At 51.8% G+C, this 22272-nt stretch overlaps 2 protein-coding genes across 2 annotated transcripts in view; both read right to left on the reverse strand.

Annotated features, from left to right (window-relative positions):
- Positions 1–22272, reverse strand: part of MRPL17 (mitochondrial ribosomal protein L17) — a 74957-nt gene that overhangs the window by 30555 nt on the left and 22130 nt on the right. The window lies entirely within an intron of this gene.
- Positions 1247–21733, reverse strand: LOC144950554 (uncharacterized). Its single transcript, XM_078880691.1, has 3 exons — positions 21299–21733; positions 1901–2412; positions 1247–1507 (listed from the first exon to the last, which is right to left on the reverse strand). The coding sequence occupies exons 1-3, from the start codon at positions 21423–21425 to the stop codon at positions 1286–1288; spliced, it is 861 nt and encodes a 286-aa protein (XP_078736817.1). The 5' UTR covers positions 21426–21733; the 3' UTR covers positions 1247–1285.

Below are 22272 nucleotides of genomic sequence, written 5' to 3' on the forward strand. Positions count from 1 at the left end.
ACACACACACAAAGTTGCTCGCCACAAATGAACCGCAATGACCTCCGCTGGTCTCGTCAAGAAGCTATCAACCAGTAGTAATAGGTTTTTACCCTTTCAACTGGTACAAAAACTGACACCTTTATACAAGGCATCATGTTTGCAATAACCACAACACAAGCAGTCAAAATGCAAACAAAAAGAAACAACTCTGATGATGATGATATGCACTGTCCTTGAAGTTGATTGGTCCACACCCGAGACAGCTTTTCTTAGAGCCTAGTCTCCATTGGTGTTAGACCAGATGACGCCAGTTTTCGTACCAGTTGAAAGGGTAAAAACCTATTACTATATTTTGCCACTGGTAAAGGAGGTATCATAGAGAGCTATAAACCATCGTCGCGCAAACTTCCCCGGTCATATTCTTAGGTCTTTTCGGTAAAGTCACGTAGGTATAAAATTAATAAAAGTAAAATAAAAATAAAAAATAAAAATCACGACGTTTCGGAGGCAACACAAGCTTTCGTCTTCATCCCCGCAGCAGCAGCTGCAGCAGCAGCAGCAGCTGCAGCTGCAGCAGCATCAGCAGCAGCAGCAGCAGCGGTATTTGGCTGAACCGTCGAACAAAGACGGCGGCCGCCGCACCGCGCGGCGCTTTCAGATGGCGCTTCCGTGCCGCGGCCATCTGGAACGCTCTTCCCTCCCGATATTAGGAAGCCACTGGAGCCGTGCACTTTGAAATCATCATCATCATCGAGATTGACAAACTCACGTCTGTTAAGCTGCTTGTCGATGCGTTCAGTTTCTTTGCCGTCCTTCTCAAAGCACCTGTGACAGCGACCGCCGGTTGGCTACGTAAAAGAATATTCTTAGTTTTTTTCGGTAAAGTCACGTAGGTAAAAAAATGTAAATTAATAAAAGTAAAATAAAAATAAAATAAAAATCACGACGTTTCAGAGGCAACACAAGACTCCGTCTTCAGGTGGAACCATCACAGCACGATTGCTGCATCAAGTAAATGAGAAATCCCAAGAAAACCGTCCTTGTATATATACTGGTTGAGGGTGGTAGGAGCCATATATACAAGGTCGGGTCTCTTGGAATTTCTCATTTACTTGATACAGCAATCGTGCTGTGACGGTTCCACCTGAAGACGGAAGCTTGTGTTGCCTCCGAAACGTCGTGATTTTTATTTTATTTTTATTTTACTTTCATTAATTTTAATTACATTTTTTACCTACGTGACTGTACCGAAAAAACCCAAGAATACGAATCCTTGCAGTCACGAAAAGCTTCAAATCTAGAATCACGTAAAAGAATCTTGCTCGCTCGCACGAGCACCACGCGCCAAGCCGCGTCGACCGGGGGGGCCCCGCCTCATCCACCGCTTACCCCTGGCCGCGGCCTGCGGTGGCGGCGGTGGCGGCGGCGCGGTGCGGCTACTGAGGTCCACCACGGACGGGGAGCGAATCGGCGGCTCCAGCTGCACGGACACCGGGCGGACTCCGCCGATCCTCGATCCTGAAATCTGCCAGTGGAGACCGAGGGGAGGGAGGGAACAGGTTAGGGAGATGCCCCAGCGAGGGTTACAAGGAGGCCGCCGGCAAGACCGACGGCCGCCAATCGACGCCAAGTGGCGGTGACATCGGAGCCTGCGCCGGGCTAGGTGCACTTTATTTAGAAACTGGAGGAAAGCGATGAGCTATGCCCAGCAGTTTCACAGATTGTCCAGTAGACTTTGAGGCTGAGGCGAGAAGCGTTGAAGGCTCTGCGAGGCTGCACATACGGACGTACGGTTGAACTTCTTTCGCACCGTGCGCAGCAAACCGTGCTAGTCAGAGGTGCGGGCTAATCGGAGGTAAAACAAAACAAACAAAAAACACGTTCAGTTTTATAGCTGGTGAAAAACGCGGGCGCCCACCTCCGTGTGCATTCCAGCGGGCGTCACCACCGTGGCGTTGGCAGAGGAGGGCAGGCCTCCTCCTCCTCCTCCACCTCCTCCTCCTCCACCACCGCCCCCACAGCCTCCACCACCACCACCGCCTCCGACCGGCAGGAGCATGGTCACGGTGCCGGGCTGCGTCGCCGATGGCGGAATGGTCGATGGCAGCGGCTGCGGGATGGACGACGACGATGACGACGACGATGACGACGACGATGACGACGATGATGGCGGCAGCGACGACTGAGTTGTCACCGCCTGCTGCTGCTGCTGCTGCTGCGGTACGAGGGCGGCCGGGGTGGCGGCCGACGAGCCGCCCGGAGCGGGCGGGATGCCGTTCTCGGACAGGAACTCGTCCAGGTCCATGTACTCGAGCTGGAAGTTGTCCATGTAGGGCAGCGTCTTGTCCCACAGCGTGGGGCCCAGGAACGCCGAGGCCATCATGTTGCTGCCCGTCGCCTCATCCTCGATGCCTTTCTCCTTGTCCTTGCCTGAGCGCAGCAACACACCGGCAAAGGTTAAAGGTTCTCTCCGACACCACCGTGGAAAAACATCGTGATAAAGAATACGTGCAAATTTCGATGCACAGAACCAGAATGTGTCATTGTACCCGGGGAAAGCCGATGAGGCTGCAAAGCTCTTCTTCACAGATGCCCATCGCTGCCCAATCTCCGAAAACCAGGACAGAGCCTCCCAAACAAAACGTCTTGGAACTCAGGTGAGGTTGGGTAAGCAGGTGAAATAATGATGGTGACTATAATACAATCATCTTCTTGGTTTTTTCGGTAAAGTCACGTAGAAGGGAAATAATAAATAATAAAACGTAATAATTATGTTTTATTTTTTATTGTTATCGTGACTGCAGGGATTCATCTTCTTGGTTCTTTCGGTAAAGTCACGTAGAAGGGAAATAATAAAATAATAAAAATAAAACATAATTATTGTCTTTATTTTTATTATTTAATAATAAATAATAAAAGTAAAAAATAATTATTATGTTTTATTTTTATTATTTTATAAAACATAATTATTATGTTTTATTTTTATTATTTTATAATAAATAATAAATATAAAACATAATTATAATGTTTTATTTTTATTACTTTATTATTTGCCTTCTACGTCAGTTTACCGACAAAACCAAGAACATGAATCCCTGCAGTCACGAAAGCTTTAAATCGAAATATAATAAAATCAGGTACATCATAACGCCACATCGCAGGCACGCACGCGCGTCGTCATCGCCATCGCTCAATCCACTGCTGGATGAAGGGTCTGACCTGACCGGGGGCCCTGTAAAAGTACCCCGAGGGCTGCGAAAACCGAACGCGAGAGTCGGGAGGACCGACCCCGGCTCGAAAAATAGGCCGGGGAATTACGCGGCGACGAAATAACGAGGTTCAGAAGACGAACAGAGCCTGTGTCTGTAACATTTACTTAAAGGATTGTTAATGTGACACCGGGGGGGGAGGGGGGGATAGTGCATTGCCCCAAGAAACGTAAGGGGGGCAAGCAAAAGGCTTTTGGCAGAAGACTTCAAACGGCGCATTTCACCCGTGCGCTGCAATAACACCGACATCCGTAACACACATTGAAGGCAACGTCTGTACAATGTAAACCTTGTGTTTAATAGAAATGGGGGGGGGGGGGGAAGGGGAGGGGGGGTCACGTGACCCAGCGGGGTTTGTAGCGCGTTCGCCGCTTTGCTGCAGGGCCGCCTCGCGGTTGAAATCCGGTGGACCGCCCCGGTTAAAGCTGCGGTGCGTTCTAGATTTGAAGCTTTCGTGACTGCAAGGATTCATATGCTTAGGTTTTTTTCGGTAAAGTCACGTAGGTAAAAAAATCTAAATTAATAAAAGAAAAAATTTAATAAAAATCACGACGTTTCGGAGGCAACACAAGCTTCCGTCTTCAGGTGGAATCGTCACAGCACGATTGCTGTATCACGCGAGATAAATTTTCCTCTCCGCACACAACGGTGCCACCGCTCCTTCCGCGCGTGCAAATACAAAAGATCCTCCCCCCGGTGTAGCCTTAGCAGGCTGGTCGGGGCAAGTGCTGTTAGCGAGCGCCTATGAAGGCTGGAACGGCACACGAGGTGGCTGGGTGACCAGCACCACGCCCTTGCCTCCCCTGTGGCGATGTTTATACACCGCAGCAGGTACTCATTTGAGGCCGAGTCGAGCTAGGGGAGGCCCAGGATCGGTTCAGATAATCGTCAGCGGTGTTGGCCTCGAGCGGGAATCGAACTCTGTTTGCTGGGCACATAGCGAGACCATGCTTCCCACACAAAGATAAAGATCCCCCGTGTAGCCTTAACAGACTGTAGGGGCAAGTGCTGTTAGCGAGCCTCACCTATGAAGGCTGGAACGGCACACGAGGTGGCCGGGTGGCCATCACCACGCCCGACCGCCTTCGCCTCCCCGGTACTCATTTGAGGCCCAGTCGACCTAGGGGAGGCCCAAGACCGGTTCAGACAATCGTCACCGATATTGGCTGTGAGCGGGAAATCAAACTCGGGCTTGCAAGGGTTCGTAGCGCAGCGCTAGCCACTACGCTTGCCGCTCCCCACTCGTTTGCCCGCCTACCAAATCAATCACCCACCCAAGCTAACCACGGCACCCTGCAGGTCGCGACAACGCTTTCTCTCTCACCCTCTCTGCCTCTGCCTCTCGCATTGCGACATCACAACACCGCTGGATCCGAGAAACATGTTCACTCTTATCTGTTTACAACTCTGATCGTGTCGGTTGGCAAACGGCTTCGGGCATGTGCTCAGCAATGGAGTTAAAAAGAAATAACAAATACAAAATATCCCCCCCCCCCCCGCATAGCCTCGACATGCTTTTGGGGCAAGTGCACCTCGCGAGCATGGCACATGTGCGAGTTGGGTGGTTAGCTCCACGCCCGGCCGCCTTTGTCTCCCCAGTGGCGATGTTTACACACCGCACCAGGTACTCGTTTGAGGCCGAGTCGACCTAGGGGATGGCCCAGGACCGGCTCTGATAACCGTCAGCGGTGTTGGCCTCGAGCGGGAATCGAACTCTTGTTTGCTGGGCACGTAGCACGACCATGCTTCCCACACAAAGATAAAGATCCCCCGTGTAGCCTTAACAGACTGTAGGGACAAGTGCTGTTAGCGAGTAGCACCTATGAAGGCCGGAACGGTACACGAGGGGGTGGGTGGCCAGCACCACGCCCGACCGCCTTTGTCTCCCCAGTGGCGATGTTTACACACTGCACCAAGTACCCATTTAAGGCCGAGTCGACCTAGGGGAGGCCCAGGACCGGTTCAGACAATCGTCACCGGTGTTGGCCGTGAGCGGGAATCGAACCCGGGTCGCCAGGTTCATAGCGCAGCGCGCTAACCGCTGCACCACCGCTCCCCACATACACACGCACGCACGCACACACGCGCACACACACACACACACGTGCACGCACACACACACACACGTGCACGCACACACACACACACGTGCACGCACACACACACACACACGTGCACGCACACACACACACGCGCACACACACACACACACGCGCACACACACACACACGTGCACGCACACACACACACGTGCACGCACACACACACACGCGCACACACACACACACGTGCACGCACACACACACACACGCGCACGCACACACACGCGCACGCACACACACGCGCACGCACACACACACACACGTGTACGCACACACACACACATAGCACTGCCTAAACAGCTGCCGGTCCAGGCCGGCTCACGATCATTCTTCGAGAGCGGCGGCGGCGTCGGCTGTTGTGTTGTGGCTGCGATGATGTTGGTGGTGGTCATCGATGACCAGCGGGTGATAGAGGGAGGGCGTTCCGGGGCTGGGCTCAAGACATTTGGGGGGGGGAAGGGTTGTAAACAGGGGGTGATGGATGTGACCACACACCCCCACCCCCCTCTCACCCCTCCCTGCCTCCCTCGACGAATCTCTCTCCTCTCGAGGAAGTCAAAGCCGCCCTTCATGTTGTCCGCCGGGCTCGCCCGTCTGAGTGACGCGTGATAATACCCCGTACCTGCAAACCCCTGAGCATTGCCCTACCTTATTACAGACCAATAACACTGGTCAACACACTTTTTCTGGCATAAGATATTCCAACGGTTTTAAGGTAATTTTGGGGTGCCGATTCCAAATCTGGCATCAGTTTTTGTCTATCACATCAGGTGTTTGAGATGTCAAATATTGCATTTTCAATAAAAACTGCGGAAGAAAAATGTTAAATAAATGTGGATATCTACATAAAATGATATTATAAAACACACTATCCTAAAAATACAGCATTATATTTTAACACTAAAGCAGTCACTGACTCGCAACAACAATAAGTGACAGAGTTAATTTCGGGTAAAATCAATGAAAATGGGGTATGCCGATAGCCTAAAATGAGATGTGACAGAGCAAATCTGAGATCAGATTTGGAATCAGCACCTTGAAATTAGTCTAGAACAGCTGCAAAAGTCCAGGCCAGAAAAAAAACGTTTTTTTTGTTGACCAGTGTTACAGAACGTTTTGGTCACCCCGTGCACTTTATACATCTCAAGCCTCATCGCAAGCGAGAAACACAAACAAATAGGACACTCACCACCAGTACCGGTACACTCACCTCAACATACCTGCAAACCCCTGGTCAGTGCCCTACCTTACTACAGACCAATTACAGGACGTATTGGTCACCACCGTGCCCCTTATACACCTCAAGGTTCATCCTACAAAGACTCATCGTGTTAGTCTATGGGTCCAGTGTTAGTCTATGGGTCCAGTGTTAGTCTATGGGTCCAGTGTTAGTCTATGGGTCCAGTGTTGGTTTATGGGTCCAGTGTTAGTCTATGGGTCCAGTGTTAGTCTATGGGTCCAGTGTTGGTTTATGGGTCCAGTGTGAGTCTATGGGTCCAGTGTTAGTCTATGGGTCCAGTGTTGGTTTATGGGTCCAGTGTGAGTCTATGGGTCCAGTGTTGGTTTATGGGTCCAGTGTTGGTTTATGGGTCCAGTGTTAGTCTATGGGTCCAGTGTTGGTTTATGGGTCCAGTGTGAGTCTATGGGTACAGTGTTGGTTTATGGGTCCGGTGTTAGTCTATGGGTCCAGTGTTAGTCTATGGGTCCAGTGTTGGTTTATGGGTCCAGTGTTGGTTTATGGGTCCAGTGTTAGTCTATGGGTCCAGTGTTGGTTTATGGGTCCAGTGTTGGTTTATGGGTCCAGTGTGAGTCTATAGGTACAGTGTTGGTTTATGGGTCCGGTGTGAGTCTATGGGTCCAGTGTTAGTCTATGGGTCCGGTGTGAGTCTATGGGTCCAGTGTTGGTTTATGGGTCCAGTGTGAGTCTATGGGTCCAGTGTTGGTTTATGGGTCCGGTGTGAGTCTATGGGTACAGTGTTAGTCTATGGGTCCGGTGTGAGTCTATGGGTCCAGTGTGAGTCTATGGGTCTAGTGTGAGTCTATGGGTCCAGTGTTAGTCTATGGGTCCAGTGTTCGTCTATGGGCCCTGTGTTAGTCTGAAAGTCTGAGTGTTAAGCTGAGTGAGTGTTAGTCTGAGTGAGTGTTAGTCTGAGCGTGTTTCGACTCTTAAGTAAACCCACACTACACGAACTCTCTCTCTCTCTGTGTCTCTCTCTGTATGTGTCTCTCTGTGTGTGTATCTGTGTTTCCCTCTGTGTGTGACCCTCTCTCTCTCTGTGTCTCTCTCTGTGTGTGTCTCTCTCTCTGTGTGTGTTTCTGTGTGTGTGTGTCTCTCTCTCTGTGTCTCTCTCTGTATGTGTCTCTCTGTGTGTGTATCTGTGTTTCCCTCTGTGTGTGACCCTCTCTCTCTCTGTGTCTCTCTCTGTGTGTCTCTCTCTCTGTGTGTGTTTCTGTGTGTGTGTGTCTCTCTCTCTCTGTGCGTGTATCTCTGTGTGTGTGTGTGTCTCTCTCTGTGTGTGTGTCTCTCTCTTTTTCAGAAGAGACCCGGCAATCACAAACGACAGCTCAACCAAGCGGCTAACCACGTGGAAAAGCATCGCAGCCAATTAATTCTCAAACGAGCACGCCGATTCGAAACGTGGAGGGGGGAAAACCGGAGGACCCGGAGAAAAATCCACGCGACCACGGGGAGACACGCAGACTCCAAATATACAGCAGCAGGAATCATGGTCGGGATCGAACCCACTACATCCTGCACACCAGGCTAGGTAGTTAACATCTCCTAGCCACCGTGATGATGATGATGAGAGAGAGACACACAAACTCCAAATATACAGCAGCAGGCGTCAGGGTCGGGTTCGAACACACGACCTCCTGCACACCAGGTGAGGTAGTCAACATTTCCTAGCCACCGTGATGATGATGAGAGAGACACGCAAACTCCAAATATACAGCAGCAGGCGTCAGGGTCGGGATCGAACCCACGACCTCCTGTACATCAGGCGAGCTGGTCGACATCTCCTAGCCACCGTGATGATGATGAGAGAGAGAGACACGCAGACTCCAAATATACAGCAGCAGGCGTCAGGGTTAGGGATCGAACCCATGACCTTCCTGCACAGCAGGCGACGGAGATAACGTCTCCTAGCCACCGTGATGATGATGAGAGAGAGACGCAAACTCCAAATATAAAGCAGCAGGCGTCAGGGTCGGGATCGAACCCACGACCTCCTGTACATCAGGCGAGCTGGTCGACATCTCCTAGCCACTGTGATGATGATGAGAGAGAGACGCAAACTCAAAATATACAGCAGCAGGCGTCAGGGTTAGGGATCGAACCCACGACCTTCCTGCACAGCAGGCGACGGAGATGACGTCTCCTAGCCACGGTTTGTTGGCGTCCCTCACGGATCGTTCCAACTACGGGGGAGGGGCGGGGAAATCTCCACACCTCCTCCTCTCTGAGAGTGGCACGGGTCGAGAGTGGCACGGGTCGAGAGTGGCACGGGTCGAGAGTGGCACGGGTTCGAGAGTGGCACGGGTTTGAGAGTGGCACGGGTCGAGAGTGGCACGGGTTTGAGAGTGGCACGGGTTTGAGAGTGGCACGGGTTTGAAAGTGGCACGGGTTTGAGAGTGGCACGGGTTTGAGAGTGGCACGGGTCGAGAGTGGCACTGGTTCGAGAGTGGCACGGGTCTGAGAGTGGCACGGGTTTGAGAGTGGCACGGGTTTGAGAGTGGCACGGGTTTGAAAGTGGCACGGGTTTGAGAGTGGCACGGGTTTGAGAGTGGCACGGGTCGAGAGTGGCACGGGTTTGAGAGTGGCACGGGTTTGAGCGTGGCACGGGTCGAGAGTGGCACGGGTTCGAGAGTGGCACGGGTTCGAGAGTGGCACGGGTTCGAGAGTGGCACGGTATCCGCGGCCACCACAACCTGGTTCTTGCGCACGCATCATTCGCTCGACCGTGCGCGGCGGGGTTGGAATTCACTCGGCATGCGGTCTATGCGGTCGGACTTGGGAAAACGCCGTGTGTGTACCGTGCGTGTGTGCATGTGTGTGCGTGTGTGCGTGCGTGCGTGTGTGTGTGCGTGCGTGTGTGTGTGCGCGCGTGTGTGTGCGTATGTGCATTGTGTGCGTGTGTGCATTGTGTGCGTGTGCGCGCGTGCGTGCGCGTGCGTGTATTGTGTGCGTGTGTGTGTGTATTGTGTGCGTGTGCGTGTGTGCGTGTGTATTGTGTGTGTGCGCGTGCGCGTATTGTGTGCGTGTGTGTGCGTGTGTGTGTGCGTACTGTGCGCGTGTGTGTGCGTGTGTGTGCGTGTGTGTGCGTGTGTGTATTGTGTGTGCGTGTGTGCGTGTGTGTGTGCGTGCGTGCGTGCGTGTGCGCGTGTGTGTATTGTGTGCGTGTGTGTGCGCGTGTGTGCGTGTGTGTGCGTGTGTGTGTGCGTACTGTGCGCGCTGCTCGGCAGGCAGCCGCCTCGCGCGGGTACAGACACACACAGAGAGATGCATGCAGAGATGCGACATTGTGTGCGTGTACCGTGTGTGCTGTGTGTGTGTACCGTGTGTCTACACCGTGTGTGTGTACCGTGTTTGTGTACCGTGTGTACCGTGTGTGCTGTGTGTGTGTACCGTGTGTGTGCACCGTGTGTGTGTACCGTGTGCCTACACCGTGTGTGTGTACCGTGTGTGTGTACCGTGTGTACCGTGTGTGCTGTGTGTGTGTACCGTGTGTGTGTACCGTGTGTGCTGTGTGTGTACCATGTGTCTACACCGTGTGTGTGCCGTGTGTGTGTACCGTGTGTCTACACCGTGTGTGTACCGTGTATGTATCGTGTGTGTGTACCGTGTGAGCTGTGTGTGTCTACGCCGTGTGTGTACCGTGTGTGTGTACCGTGTGTACCGTGTGTGTGTACCGTGTGTGTGTACCGTGTGTGTGTACCGTGTGTGCTGTGTGCGTCTACACCGTGTGTGTGCTGTGTGTGTATACACCGTGTGTGCTGTGTGTGTATACACCGTGTGTGCTGTGTGTGTCTACACCGTGTGTGTTGTGTGTGTGTCTACACCGTGTGTGTGTTGTGTGTGTCTACACCGTGTGTGCTGTGTGTGTCTACACCGTGTGTGTGCTGTGTGTGTCTACGCCGTGTGTGTGCTGTGTGTGTCTACGCCGTGTGTGTGTTGTGTGTGTCTACACCGTGTGTGTTGTGTGTGTGTCTACGCCGTGTGTGTGCTGTGTGTGTCTACGCCGTGTGTGTGCTGTGTGTGTCTACGCCGTGTGTGTGCTGTGTGTGTCTACGCCGTGTGTGTGCTGTGTGTGTCTACGCCGTGTGTGTGCTGTGTGTGTCTACGCCGTGTGTGTGCTGTGTGTGTCTACGCCGTGTGTGTGCTGTGTGTGTCTACGCCGTGTGTGTGCTGTGTGTGTCTACGCCGTGTGTGTGCTGTGTGTGTCTACGCCGTGTGTGTGCTGTGTGTGTCTACGCCGTGTGTGTGCTGTGTGTGTCTACGCCGTGTGTGTGCTGTGTGTGTCTACGCCGTGTGTGTGCTGTATGTGTCTACGCCGTGTGTGTGTTGTGTGTGTCTACGCCGTGTGTGTGCTGTGTGTGTCTACGCCGTGTGTGTGCTGTATGTGTCTACGCCGTGTGTGTGTTGTGTGTGTCTACGCCGTGTGTGTTGTGTGTGTCTACACCGTGTGTGCTGTGTGTGTCTACACCGTGTGTGTTGTGTGTGTATACACCGTGTGTGTGCTGTGTGTGTCTACACCGTGTGTGCTGTGTGTGTCTACACCGTGTGTGTGCTGTGTGTGTCTACGCCGTGGTGTGAACCGCGTGCACTGGTCGGCAGGCAGCTCCCTCCTCCTGCAGCGTCGCTTTGCGAGCCGCATTTTTTTGCAAAGCATCTACTACTCCTCCTCCTCCTCCGACGACTACCACCACCACCGCCGCCGCCGCGTAACGCGAGAGAAACCTGCTCAGTGAAGAGTTGCCGAGTGATGCAGTTGCTGCTGCTGCTGTTTGTAGCGTAGCCCTGCCCATGAGCATGTGTGCACAAGCGATAACAGCCTACACACAGCCTGCTGCAGCAGCAGCAGACAGCAAACCCTGTGCAAGTGCAATCAAGGGAGACAATTGCCTCGACAACCACCTCAACAGTTAAAAAATTAATCCGTAAAAACAAAGTTTTTCACTATAAATCCTTTATATGCGTGGCGGTTAGAGTCCTCTCGTCCTCTGGCTTGAGATGGCTGCCACCTATGGGTCAGATGATTGCCTGCCACCATTAAGCAATTGGTAATTAAATGTAATTTATTTTTCCTAAAAAGTGTAAAATTCTGGAAAAAAATTGTCACGAACATTAATTGTCACGCACAACGAGTCTGTGTGCAAAATGTGAGCTCGATTGGATCACGGGAAGTGGGTTAAAAAACGACCGAAAGATTTGCACGGTCGTAAGCGCGCAAGCAAGCAAGCAAGTGAACTTAATATAACGGATTTAAAAATGATATTCCTCGCTGCGACAATCGACGTCGGACGTAACGAAGAAGCTGGCAGAGCGCGCGGGCTGTGGGCAAAACTAGAAAATCGCTTTCCCAAACCGGAAGCTCCCAGGGGGCACGGCGGGGTGGGGGGGGGGCAAAACCTCGGACTTCACGCCAAACTGCCCGTGTGTCAAGGCACAACGAGAGAAGGCATATGGTGGGAAGGGGGGCGGTGGGTCTGGCATGGCATCAGCCGCAGCAGCAGCGACAGGACGCTGCACAGGATGAACGAGTCAAAGGAGCTCCAAAATTCTAGATTTGAAGCTTTCGTGACTGCAAGGATTCATACTCTTAGTTTTTTCGGTAAAGTCACGTGGGTAAAAAATGAAATTTTAATTAATAAAAATAAAATAATAATGAAAAAAAAATCGCGATTTTTTAAATTATTTTTTTAAAAATAATAAAAATAAAATAATAATAAAATCACAATCGCGATTTTTTATTATTTTATTTTTATAAAAATTAATACAAAATAATAATAATAAAATCACAATCGCGATTTTTATTATTATTTTATTTTTATTATTTTTAATTTCATTTTTTATCTACGGAGCTCCAAAAGCCCACGGGGGAGGGATGGTAAACACCCCCCGCCCGCCCCACATCCTCATCTTTGAACTTGAAACTGCAGAAATTGAAGAATGTCAGGAAATTTCGATGTAAAGCTTCCGTGACTGCAGGGATTCATCTTCTTGGTTATTTCGGTAAAGTCACGTAGAAGGGAAATAATAAAATAATAAAAATAAAACAATAAAATAATTCTCACGACGTTTCGGCCACAACGCAAGCAGCCGTCCTCAGGTAAACCCCAATGGTTTCGATTTAAAGCTTTCGTAACTGCAGGGATTCATCTTCTTGGTGCTTTCGGTAAAGTCACGTAGAAGGGAAATAATTTAATAATAAAAATAAAACATAATAAAATTAAATTCGAAACGTCGCGATAATTATTTTATTATGTTTTATTTTCATTATTGTATTACTTCCCTTCTACGTCACTTTACCGAAAGAACCAAAAAATGTCAGAAAATGTTACCAAAACATCAAAACGCTGCCTCCTCAAGCCTCGTCTCTCGCAGGAGAGATGACGGCTTTCGGTTTGGGGTCAGCCACCTTGGCTCAAGTCGAAGGCGGCACACAAAAATCAACACGCAGGGCAAAGATCCCACCCCACCCCACCCACCCCATATAGCCTGCAGCAGTCTGTAGGGGCAAGTGCGGTTAGCGAGCACCTGTTACTCGGTGGTTGGGTGGCCAGCAACACGCCCGACCGCGTTTGTCTCCCCAGTGCTAGCGATGTTTACACACCGCACCAGGTACTCATTTGAGGCCGAGTCGACTTAGGGGAGGCCCACAACCGATTCGGATAATCGTCACTGCGTGTGGGTGGCCATGAGCAGGAATCGAACTCGGCTGTGTAGGACAGCATAGCGCGAACCGCGACACACACACTCACATATTTACACATCAACACGCGTACACACATGCACGCGGATACAAAGAACCCCCGTGTAGCCTCAGGGGCAAGTGCAGTTAGTAAGTAAGTAGCAGCACCTATGAAGGGCGGCACTTTGGGGGGTGGCTGGTGGTGGGGTGGGTCTGGGTACCAGCACCAAAACACAAAGACAGAGAACCCCCGTGTAGCCTCAACAGACCGTCGGGGGCAAGTGCAGTTAGTAAGTAAGTAGCAGCACCTACGAAGGGCGGCACTTTGGGGGGTGGCTGGTGGTGGGGTGGGTCTGGGTACCAGCACCAAAACACAAAGACAGAGAACCCCCGTGTAGCCTCAACAGACCGTCGGGGCAAGTGCAGTTAGTAAGTAAGTAGCAGCACCTATGAAAGGCGGCACTTTGGGGGGTGGCTGGTGGTGGGGTGGGTCTGGGTACCAGCACCAAAACACAAAGACAGAGAACCCCCGTGTAGCCTCAACAGACCGTCGGGGGCAAGTGCAGTTAGTAAGTAAGTAGCAGCACCTACGAAGGGCGGCACTTTGGGGGGTGGCTGGTGGTGGGGTGGGTCTGGGTACCAGCACCAAAACACAAAGACAGAGAACCCCCGTGTAGCCTCAACAGACCGTCGGGGCAAGTGCAGTTAGTAAGTAAGTAGCAGCACCTATGAAGGGCGGCACTTTGGGGGGTGGCTGGTGGTGGGGTGGGTCTGGGTAGCCAGCACCACAACACAAAGACAGAGAACCCCCGTGTAGCCTCAACAGACCGTCGGGGGCAAGTGCAGTTAGTAAGCAAGTAGCAGCACCTACGAAGGGCGGCACTTTTGGGGTTAGTAGGGGGATGTGAGTGGGTCTGGGCGGTCACCACCACCACCCACCCACGCACTTGCACTTGAGACTCCGGTGCCAAGAAGGATTTGGGGTCGTTCCGACCCGCAAATCAGCATCTCCCCGCCGGTGCCTTCTCTGCACATGTGGAGGAGTGCAAGTGCGTGAAGTCGTAGTGCAAGCGGTTAGCGCGCGCTAAGCTACGAAACCCGGGGCGGCTTACGGAACCAAGTTTGGAGGTCCCGCTTGTAGCCAACGCTGCTGCCGAACCGGTCCTGGGCCTCCCCTAGGTCGACTCAGCATGAAATGAGTACCTGGTGCGGTGTGTAGTAAACATCGCCACTGGGGAGACAAAGGCGGCCGGGCGTGGTGCTGGCCACCCACCCCCTTCGTGTGTGCCGTGCCGGCCTTCATAGGTGCTCGCTAACAGCACTTGCCCCTACAGTCTGTTAAGGCTACACGGGGGATCTTTGTCTTTACCTTTTGTCTACGTGTACGTCTCTGTGTATGTGCGTGCCAATACCGGTGACGATTATCTGAACCGGTCGTGGGCCTCCCCTAGGTCGACTCAGCATGAAATGAGTACCTGGTGCGGTGTGTAGTAAACATCGCCACTGGGGAGACAAAGGCGGCCGGGCGTGGTGTGCTGGCCACCCAACCCCCTCGTGTGCCGTGCCGGCAGTCAGATGCGGTCGTTAGCAGCTCTTGCGAAATAGTCTTAAAGGCTATTACGGGAGATCTTTGTCTTTGTCTAAGTGTATGTACGTGTGTCGTGGTTTAGCGGGCACGGGCGGTGCATCTGCCAGTCACCTCAAATCAGTGAAACCCACGGCACCCGGGTCTGTCGCGTGGCCTCAGTCGACACGTCACGTGGCCTCAAAGCGCACCTAGCCTGGCACGGGCGCCGTGGTGACGGTTGTTGTTGTTGTTGTGGGCTATATGGCCTAAAACCACAACAACTTTGTGCACCGTGACTCAATAAACAGGTGTGTTCCCTAGCAGCACTTACCCCAACAGTCTGCGTTGGCTACCCGGGGAATCTTTGTCTGTGCCCGTGGGTACACAGCAAGCTGGCACAGTGTGGTGGTGTGGGTTGAAGCGCTGGGGACAGATCAAGAACACCTGGGGAAGGGGGTCTGTCCTGTGCCCAGAGGTCGCAACCGGGTACCCGATACCCGTACCCTACCCGTACCCGGCCGGGTACAGGTAGGGTACGGGTACGGCCGGGTACAGGTACGGGTACCCGTTTGTGACCCTGGTGCGGCCGGGTACAGGTACGGGTAAGGAATCAAAACCCGTTTGCGACCTCTGCCCATGCCCTCTTGCCAGCGAGTCTTCGCCACACTTCAAAGCGCACCTAGCCTGGCACGAGCTGCTGCTGGCGATCGATGCCCGCTGGTAGATGCACCACCAGTTGTACCCCCTACTGTGCCAGGCTAGGTGCAGGAGGTCTCGGGACAGACCCAGGTGGTGCCATGGGTTGGCCGACTGAGATGATCGCTGGTAGATGCACCACCAGCTGTACCCCTCTGCTGTGCCAGGCTAGGTGCATGAGGTCTCGGGACAGACCCAGGTGGTGCCATGGGTTGGCTGACTCAGATGACCAGTAGATGCACCACCAGCTGTATCCCCCTACTGTGCCAGGCTAGGTGCAGGAGGTCTCGGGACAGACCCAGCAGGTGCCATGGGTTGGCTGACTGAGATGACCGCTGGTAGATGCACCACCAGCTGTACCCCCCTACTGTGCCAGGCTAGGTGCAGGAGGAGGTCACGGCACAGACCCTGCAGGTGCCATGGATTGGCTGACTCAGATGACCGGTAGATGCACCACCAGCTGTTCCTCCCTGCTGTGCCAGGCTAGGTGCAGGAGGTCTCTGGACAGACCCAGCAGGTGCCATGGGTTGGCCGACTGAGATGACCGGTAGATGCACCACCAGCTGTACCAGGCTAGGTGCAGGAGGTCTCGGGCCAGACCCAGCAGGTGCCATGGGTTGGCCGACTGAGATGACCGGTAGATGCACCACCAGCTGTACCCCCTACTGTGCCAGGCTAGGTGCAGGAGGTCTCGGGACAGACCCAGCAGGTGCCATGGGTTGGCCGACTGAGATGACCACTAGTAGATGCACCACCAGCTGTACCCCCCCCTACTGTGCCAGGCTAGGTGCAGGTCTCGGGACAGACCCAGCAGGTGCCATGGGTTGGCTGACTGAGATGACCGGTAGATACATCACCACCAGCTGTACCCCCTACTGTACTCACTATCAAGCGATCACACACAAGCACGCGTGCACTGATACAAACAGATGCAGTAACAAAGACAAATATCCCCCGTGTAGCCTTCAAAGACCATAGGGACAAGTGCTGTCAGCGAGGACCTATGAAGGCCGGCACGATAAACACACACACAACACCACGTGCACAGATACACAACGAAGACAAATATCCCCCGGATAGCCTCAACAGGCTGTTGGGGCAAGTGCTGTTTAATATGGATCATAATTAATTCACTAACCAGTTGAGGAATCGTGGTGGGGCCGGTTAGAGGGGAAGAGAATTAGCCCGACTAAGACCGAGTGTATTTTCTGTGGTTAATTGATCAGAACCGGTCCCTTGGGGCATCTCCCCCCACCTGCCCGCGAGGTCGATTCGGCCAAAAGAGAAAGACAAAGGCGGCCGGTACATGGTTGCCAACAACACCTCCTTAGTGCGCTCAACAGCACTTGCCCCAAAGAGTGTGAAGGCTATACGGGGGGTGTGGGGGGAAGACCTCCGTCTTTGCGAACCTCAGTGGGAGATAGTGAATACCGTCATCGATAAACACTGGTCAACAAAAAAAACATTTTTTTCTGGCCTGGACTTTTGCAGCTGTTTTAGACTAATTTCAGGGTGCCGATTCCAAATCTGATCTCAGATTTGCTCTATCACATCTCATTTTTATGCTATCGGCATACCCCCATTTTCATTGATCTTACCCGAAATGAACTCTGTCACTTATGATTGCAAGTTGTTGCGAGTCAGTGATGATTGCGTTAGTGTTAAAATATGGTGCTGTGTTTTTAGGATAGTGCGTTTATAATATTATTTTATGTAGATATCCACATTTACTTAATATTTTTCTTCCGTAGTTTTTATTTAAAATGCAATATTTGACATCTCAAAAACCTGATGTGGAATCGGCACCCCAAAATTACCTTAAAACCGTTGGAAAACCTTATGCCAGAAAAAGTGTGTTGACCAGTGTTATTCACTAATGGGAGAGACATCGTGGTGGGGGAGGATGAGGGGGAGGGGTACAGGAGGATAATTGGATGAAGTAACTAGGACCGAATGGATTTGTGTGCCTAGTTACCGAGGGCGCGCGCATGCGCATGCGTGACAGTGGGGAGCGGGGGTGCAACGGTTAGCGCTACGCTGCGCTACCAACCCGATTCGCGCTCACGGCCAACGCCGGTGACGATTATCCGAACCGGTCATGGGTCTCGAATGAGGTCCATGCGTGCGGTGGGTGCGTAAACACATCGCCACTCTGGGGAGACAAAGGCGGTCGGGCGTGGTGCTGGCTAACCAGCCCCCCCCCACCCCCACCCTCGTGTGCCGTGCCGGCCTTCAGACAGATATTTTGATTTTAATTGCGATTACATTTTTTAAAGGGAAGCTTCAGTTCAATATATACTGTGTAATAGATTTAAAACACGTGATGGAGCGTTACCACGTGACACCATCAAACATATGAACTCCCTCTATATATTATAATGCAAGGATGAGAACTTAAAAGACGCGAATTGATTCCAACATGTATTTATAAAATAGCTTTAATTGAAATAGAACACTCAAACGTAGAACAACTGTCAAGTTAAATAAATAAAAGTTATTAAAATAATAATTAAAAAACAATTCCAATAAGAAAGTAATAGGACTTTTTCAAATCGCAACAAAAATAATCGCAGCCTTTGCGATTGGCCAATCGATTTCTATTTGAAATCGATTCATCGTTCAGTCCTATTGTGGGGAGTGGGGGGGGGATCTTTGTCTTTGACGGTGGCAAATCCGATGCAACGCCAACGCTCCAATACAGTCTATAATACGCGCTCTCTCTCTATATATAAAGATCCCCCGTATAGCCTTAACAGACTGTAGGGGCAAATGCTGTTAGCGAGTAGCACCTATGAAGGCCAGCACGGTACACGAGGGGGTGGGTGGCCAACACCACGCCCGACCGCCTTTGTCTCCCTAGTGGCAATGTTTACACATCGCACCATGTACTCATTTGAGGCTGAGTCGCCCTAGGGGAGGCCCGGGACCGGTTCAAATAATCGTCACCGGTGTTGTCCGTGAGCGGGAATCGAACCCGGTTCGCCAGTTTCATAGCGCAGCGCGCTAACCGCTGCACCACCGCTCCCCTCTATACAAAGACAAAGACCCCCCGTATAGCCTTAACAGACTGTAGGGGCAAGTGCTGTTAGCGAGTAGCACCTATGAAGGCCAGCACGGTACACGAGGGGGTGGGTGGCCAACACCACGCCCGGCCGCCTTTGTCTCCCTAGTGGCAATGTTTACACACCGCACCAGGTACTCATTTGAGGCCGAGTCGCCCTAGGGGAGGCCCGGGACCGGTTCAAATAATCGTCACCGGTGTTGTCCGTGAGCGGGAATCGAACCCGGATCGCCGGGTTCATAGCGCAGCGCGCTAACCGCTGCACCACCGCTCCCTACCTCTATACATACACACACACATACACACACTGCGCGCATCACATCGCAAGCAAGGAGCTAAATATGCTTAGAATCCGCTTGCACACAAAACCGTAATCCCACGCCCACCAAGGCATTGAGAGCCCAGCGGCATTTTTTTTTCCTTCGCAACCAACCCCAAACCAAATGAGCCAACACTCCGTCGGACTTTTAAATGAATTGCATGCGTGCGCGCTCTGTGTAGTTGGAACGTACCCGTACCCGGCCGGGTACGGGTACCCGTTTGCGACCCTGGTGCGGCCGGGTACGGGTAGGCCGTGAGTCACCGGTGAGTCACCGTTTGTCACTCATTTCCCAACGTCTTGTCTCTTCTCACAATTCAAGTTCCTAGAATCAACCCACCCGCGCCTGCAACACGGCTTCATCCCAGAGGTCGCAATCGGGTACCCGATACCCGTACCCTACCCTTACCCGACCGGGTACGGGTACGGCCGGGCACGGGTAAGGAATCAAAACCCGTTTGCGACCTCTGGTTTGGAGCGAGCCATGCCCCCGTGCCCACTCTTCGCCTGTCACAGAATCTCGATGTATGGGCGTTTCAAAAAAAGAAAAAAAAGTGAAACCACAAAAAATGCGCGGTGCCTCCTGGGGGCTCTGTGAGAACACCTGGAAAAGATTCCAGGTACGCGTTGACAATGATCAAGTGGGAGAGAGACTCTTTGAAGCTATTAACATTAACATTGGTTATCATGCTACAGTGTATTCATTATTCTCCGTTATATGCTTGGTTCTTTCGGTAAAGTATTATCCGTTCTTATTAAAAACGATAATCGGGTATAAGTGTTAAAGCATGATTTTTATTTGCATTCTGACCACAAGTATTGTGGTTAAAGGCAGACATGATAATTCCTTGTCAAAGGCTTCAGTTTGGCGTTTTAACATCTTAACACAGCTGTTTTGTTGCCAGAAAAAAGGGGAAAACCCCTATCATCATGTAAGTGTTAACTTGTTTTTTAAATCACCCTGTAAAGGTCTGAGCGCGAGATTGTGCTTCTGCGTGGATGCGTCTCTAAATCTATGGGACTCTGTGAGTGCGTGGGTCTCTATTCACGCAGTTATGGGCTATGCGCGTCAAGTCTGTGTGTCTGCCGTGTGATGCATGGGTCTCGTTCTGTGCAAGTCTGTGCGGTTCTTTATAGGGCGAGATGTTGACTACCTCGCCTGGTGTGCAGGAGGTCGTGGGTTCGATCCCGATCCCGACCCTGACGCCTGCTGCTGTATATTTGTAGTTTGCGTGTCTCTCTCTCTCATCATCATCATGGTGGCTAGGAGATGTTGACTACCTCGCCTGGTGTGCAGGAGGTCGTGGGTTCGATCCCGATCCCGACCCTGACGCCTGCTGCTGTATATTTGGAGTTTGCGTGTCTCTCTCTCTCTCATCATCATCACGGTGGCTAGGAGATGTTAACTACCTCGCCTGGTGTACAGGAGGTCGTGGGTTCGATCCCGACTCTGCCTGCTGCTGTATAATTGGAGTTTGCGTGTCTCTCTCTCTCATCATCACGGTGGCTAGGAGATGTTAACTACCTCGCCTGGTGTACAGGAGGTCGTGGGTTCGATCTCGACCCTGACGCCTGCTGCTGTATATTTGGAGTTTGCGTGTCTCTCTCTCATCATCATCACGGTGGCTAGGAGATGTCAAAACGGTGTTAAACCAGAGGACGCCAAAAGGCATACGAAAGAAAGCTGTCTCTGGTGTGGACCAATCAGTTTAAAGGACAATGCAAATATTATCAGTGTTTTTTTTGTTTACGTTCTGACCACAAGCATTGTGGTTAATGCAGACATGATTCCTTGTGAAAGGTTTCAGTTTGGCGTCTTAACATCTTAACACAACTGTTTTGTTGCCAGAAAAAAAGGGGGGAAATCTATTCTCAAAAAATATCTAGTGCAAGTATACGGATCTGTCGAACTGTGTTTTTTTCACTCTGTAAAAAATTCACACTGTATACGCTATCCGATAAACGCACGTCGGATTACAGTACATTCATCATTTACCGATTGGTAAACACGATAATAAAACAAAGATATTTGTTTATTTATTTAATGCCTAGGTAGGATTCGAACCTCCAACCTCCGCATTTGCGGGCGCGCGCCCTCACCACTCGACCACGGAGCTCGCGCCAGACCCCCCCCCCCCCTAGAAATCCGATGAACTATAAAGCTCTTTTCACCAGACGTAAAAACGTTACAACGAATACAAAAACAGGGCAGGGGGTGCAAAGTATTTAGGTAAACACATAAAAAAAATATTTAAAAAACGTGTAAATATATACACACACAAAAACAAAACTAGATTTAAAAAAAAAAATTCTACCAGCTCAAGCCGACTGCAACTATTCAATTATATTTGTGAGAAGGGCCCCCACCCCCCCAAACTCCCGTTCTCACCAGAGTCGGCTCCAGGCTTGAGGCTGAGTGGATTTTCCAGCAGTGACTTGAGAACGCTGTTCATGCCCACGAAGTTGGGCCCGGGCTGCTTGGAGGGCGGAGGAGGAGGAGGAGAGGGAGACGACATCTCTCGCCTTGTGGCTCGCGAATGTGTCGGGACTGTAACGTGGTGGTGGTGGTTGTTGTTTACAGTCGAAACGCTTTAATGTATTATTCAAAAAGCCGGCTGTCACTCAACGTGAATTGGTAATTATGTTGTTGTTTTGATATATTAATAGCGATGCCAAATGCGTGCGTTGCCAATGTGACTATGTATATATTTTTTTGTTGTTGGGTTCGTATTAAAAATAATTAAATTCGCTTTAACAAAAACACAGAGAAAAAAATCGCTCAGCGCCGAACGATGCGCGCGAGTTCGCAGCGAGACTTCTTCCTGTGCGCGAGCGTCGCGTGAGGGGGAACCTTTTATAGGCGGCGCGTGCTGAGGGGCGTGGCCTGTCGTGGGTGGGCGGGAACTTTGCAAATGAGTGGGCGGGGCTTACCATCATCAGTACTGTGGGGAAAGGGGGAGGGGCTGTCGTATGTGGGCGGGAACTATGCAAATGAGTGGGCGGGGCTTATCATCAGTACCGTGGGGAAGGAGGAGGGGCTGTCGTCGGTGGGCGTGGCTTGCAATCAGTGGAGCGGGTGTTGTTGACAGTTGGCAGTTGGCGGGAATTATTGTTTGTGGGCGGGGTTTGTCATCAGTAGGCGGAGCTTGTTAGCAGTGGGCACGGGTTTGGTTGGGAGGTGGTGGGGGTGGGGGTCACCAGCTGGGCGGGGCAACTCGTGCGCGAGACTCCCTCCCCCCTTCCATTTAAAACCCGGGCTAGACGGGGGGGGGAAGGGAACTCAGTTGTGGGCGGAGTTTATCAGTGGGCGGGGCTAACTTTTATAAGTGGGGGGGGGGTGACCCCCGTGAGCGAGACATTTAT

This window comes from Lampetra fluviatilis, chromosome 58 (genome assembly GCF_964198595.1).
Source record: "Lampetra fluviatilis chromosome 58, kcLamFluv1.1, whole genome shotgun sequence".
Classification (NCBI taxonomy): domain Eukaryota; kingdom Metazoa; phylum Chordata; class Hyperoartia; order Petromyzontiformes; family Petromyzontidae; genus Lampetra; species Lampetra fluviatilis.

What these genes read in the sequence shown, in the direction of transcription:
- LOC144950554 (XM_078880691.1), bottom strand. Translation starts at nt 21,425, where the DNA reads ATGTCGTCTCCCTCTCCTCCTCCTCCTCCGCCCTCCAAGCAGCCCGGG. An exon ending in CAAGCCTGGAGCCGACTCTG is followed by an intron (nt 2,413 to 21,298) that starts GTGAGAACGGGA and finishes TGCTGCGCTCAG; the next exon opens with GCAAGGACAAGGAGAAAGGC. An exon ending in CCGCTGGAATGCACACGGAG is followed by an intron (nt 1,508 to 1,900) that starts GTGGGCGCCCGC and finishes CTCCACTGGCAG; the next exon opens with ATTTCAGGATCGAGGATCGG.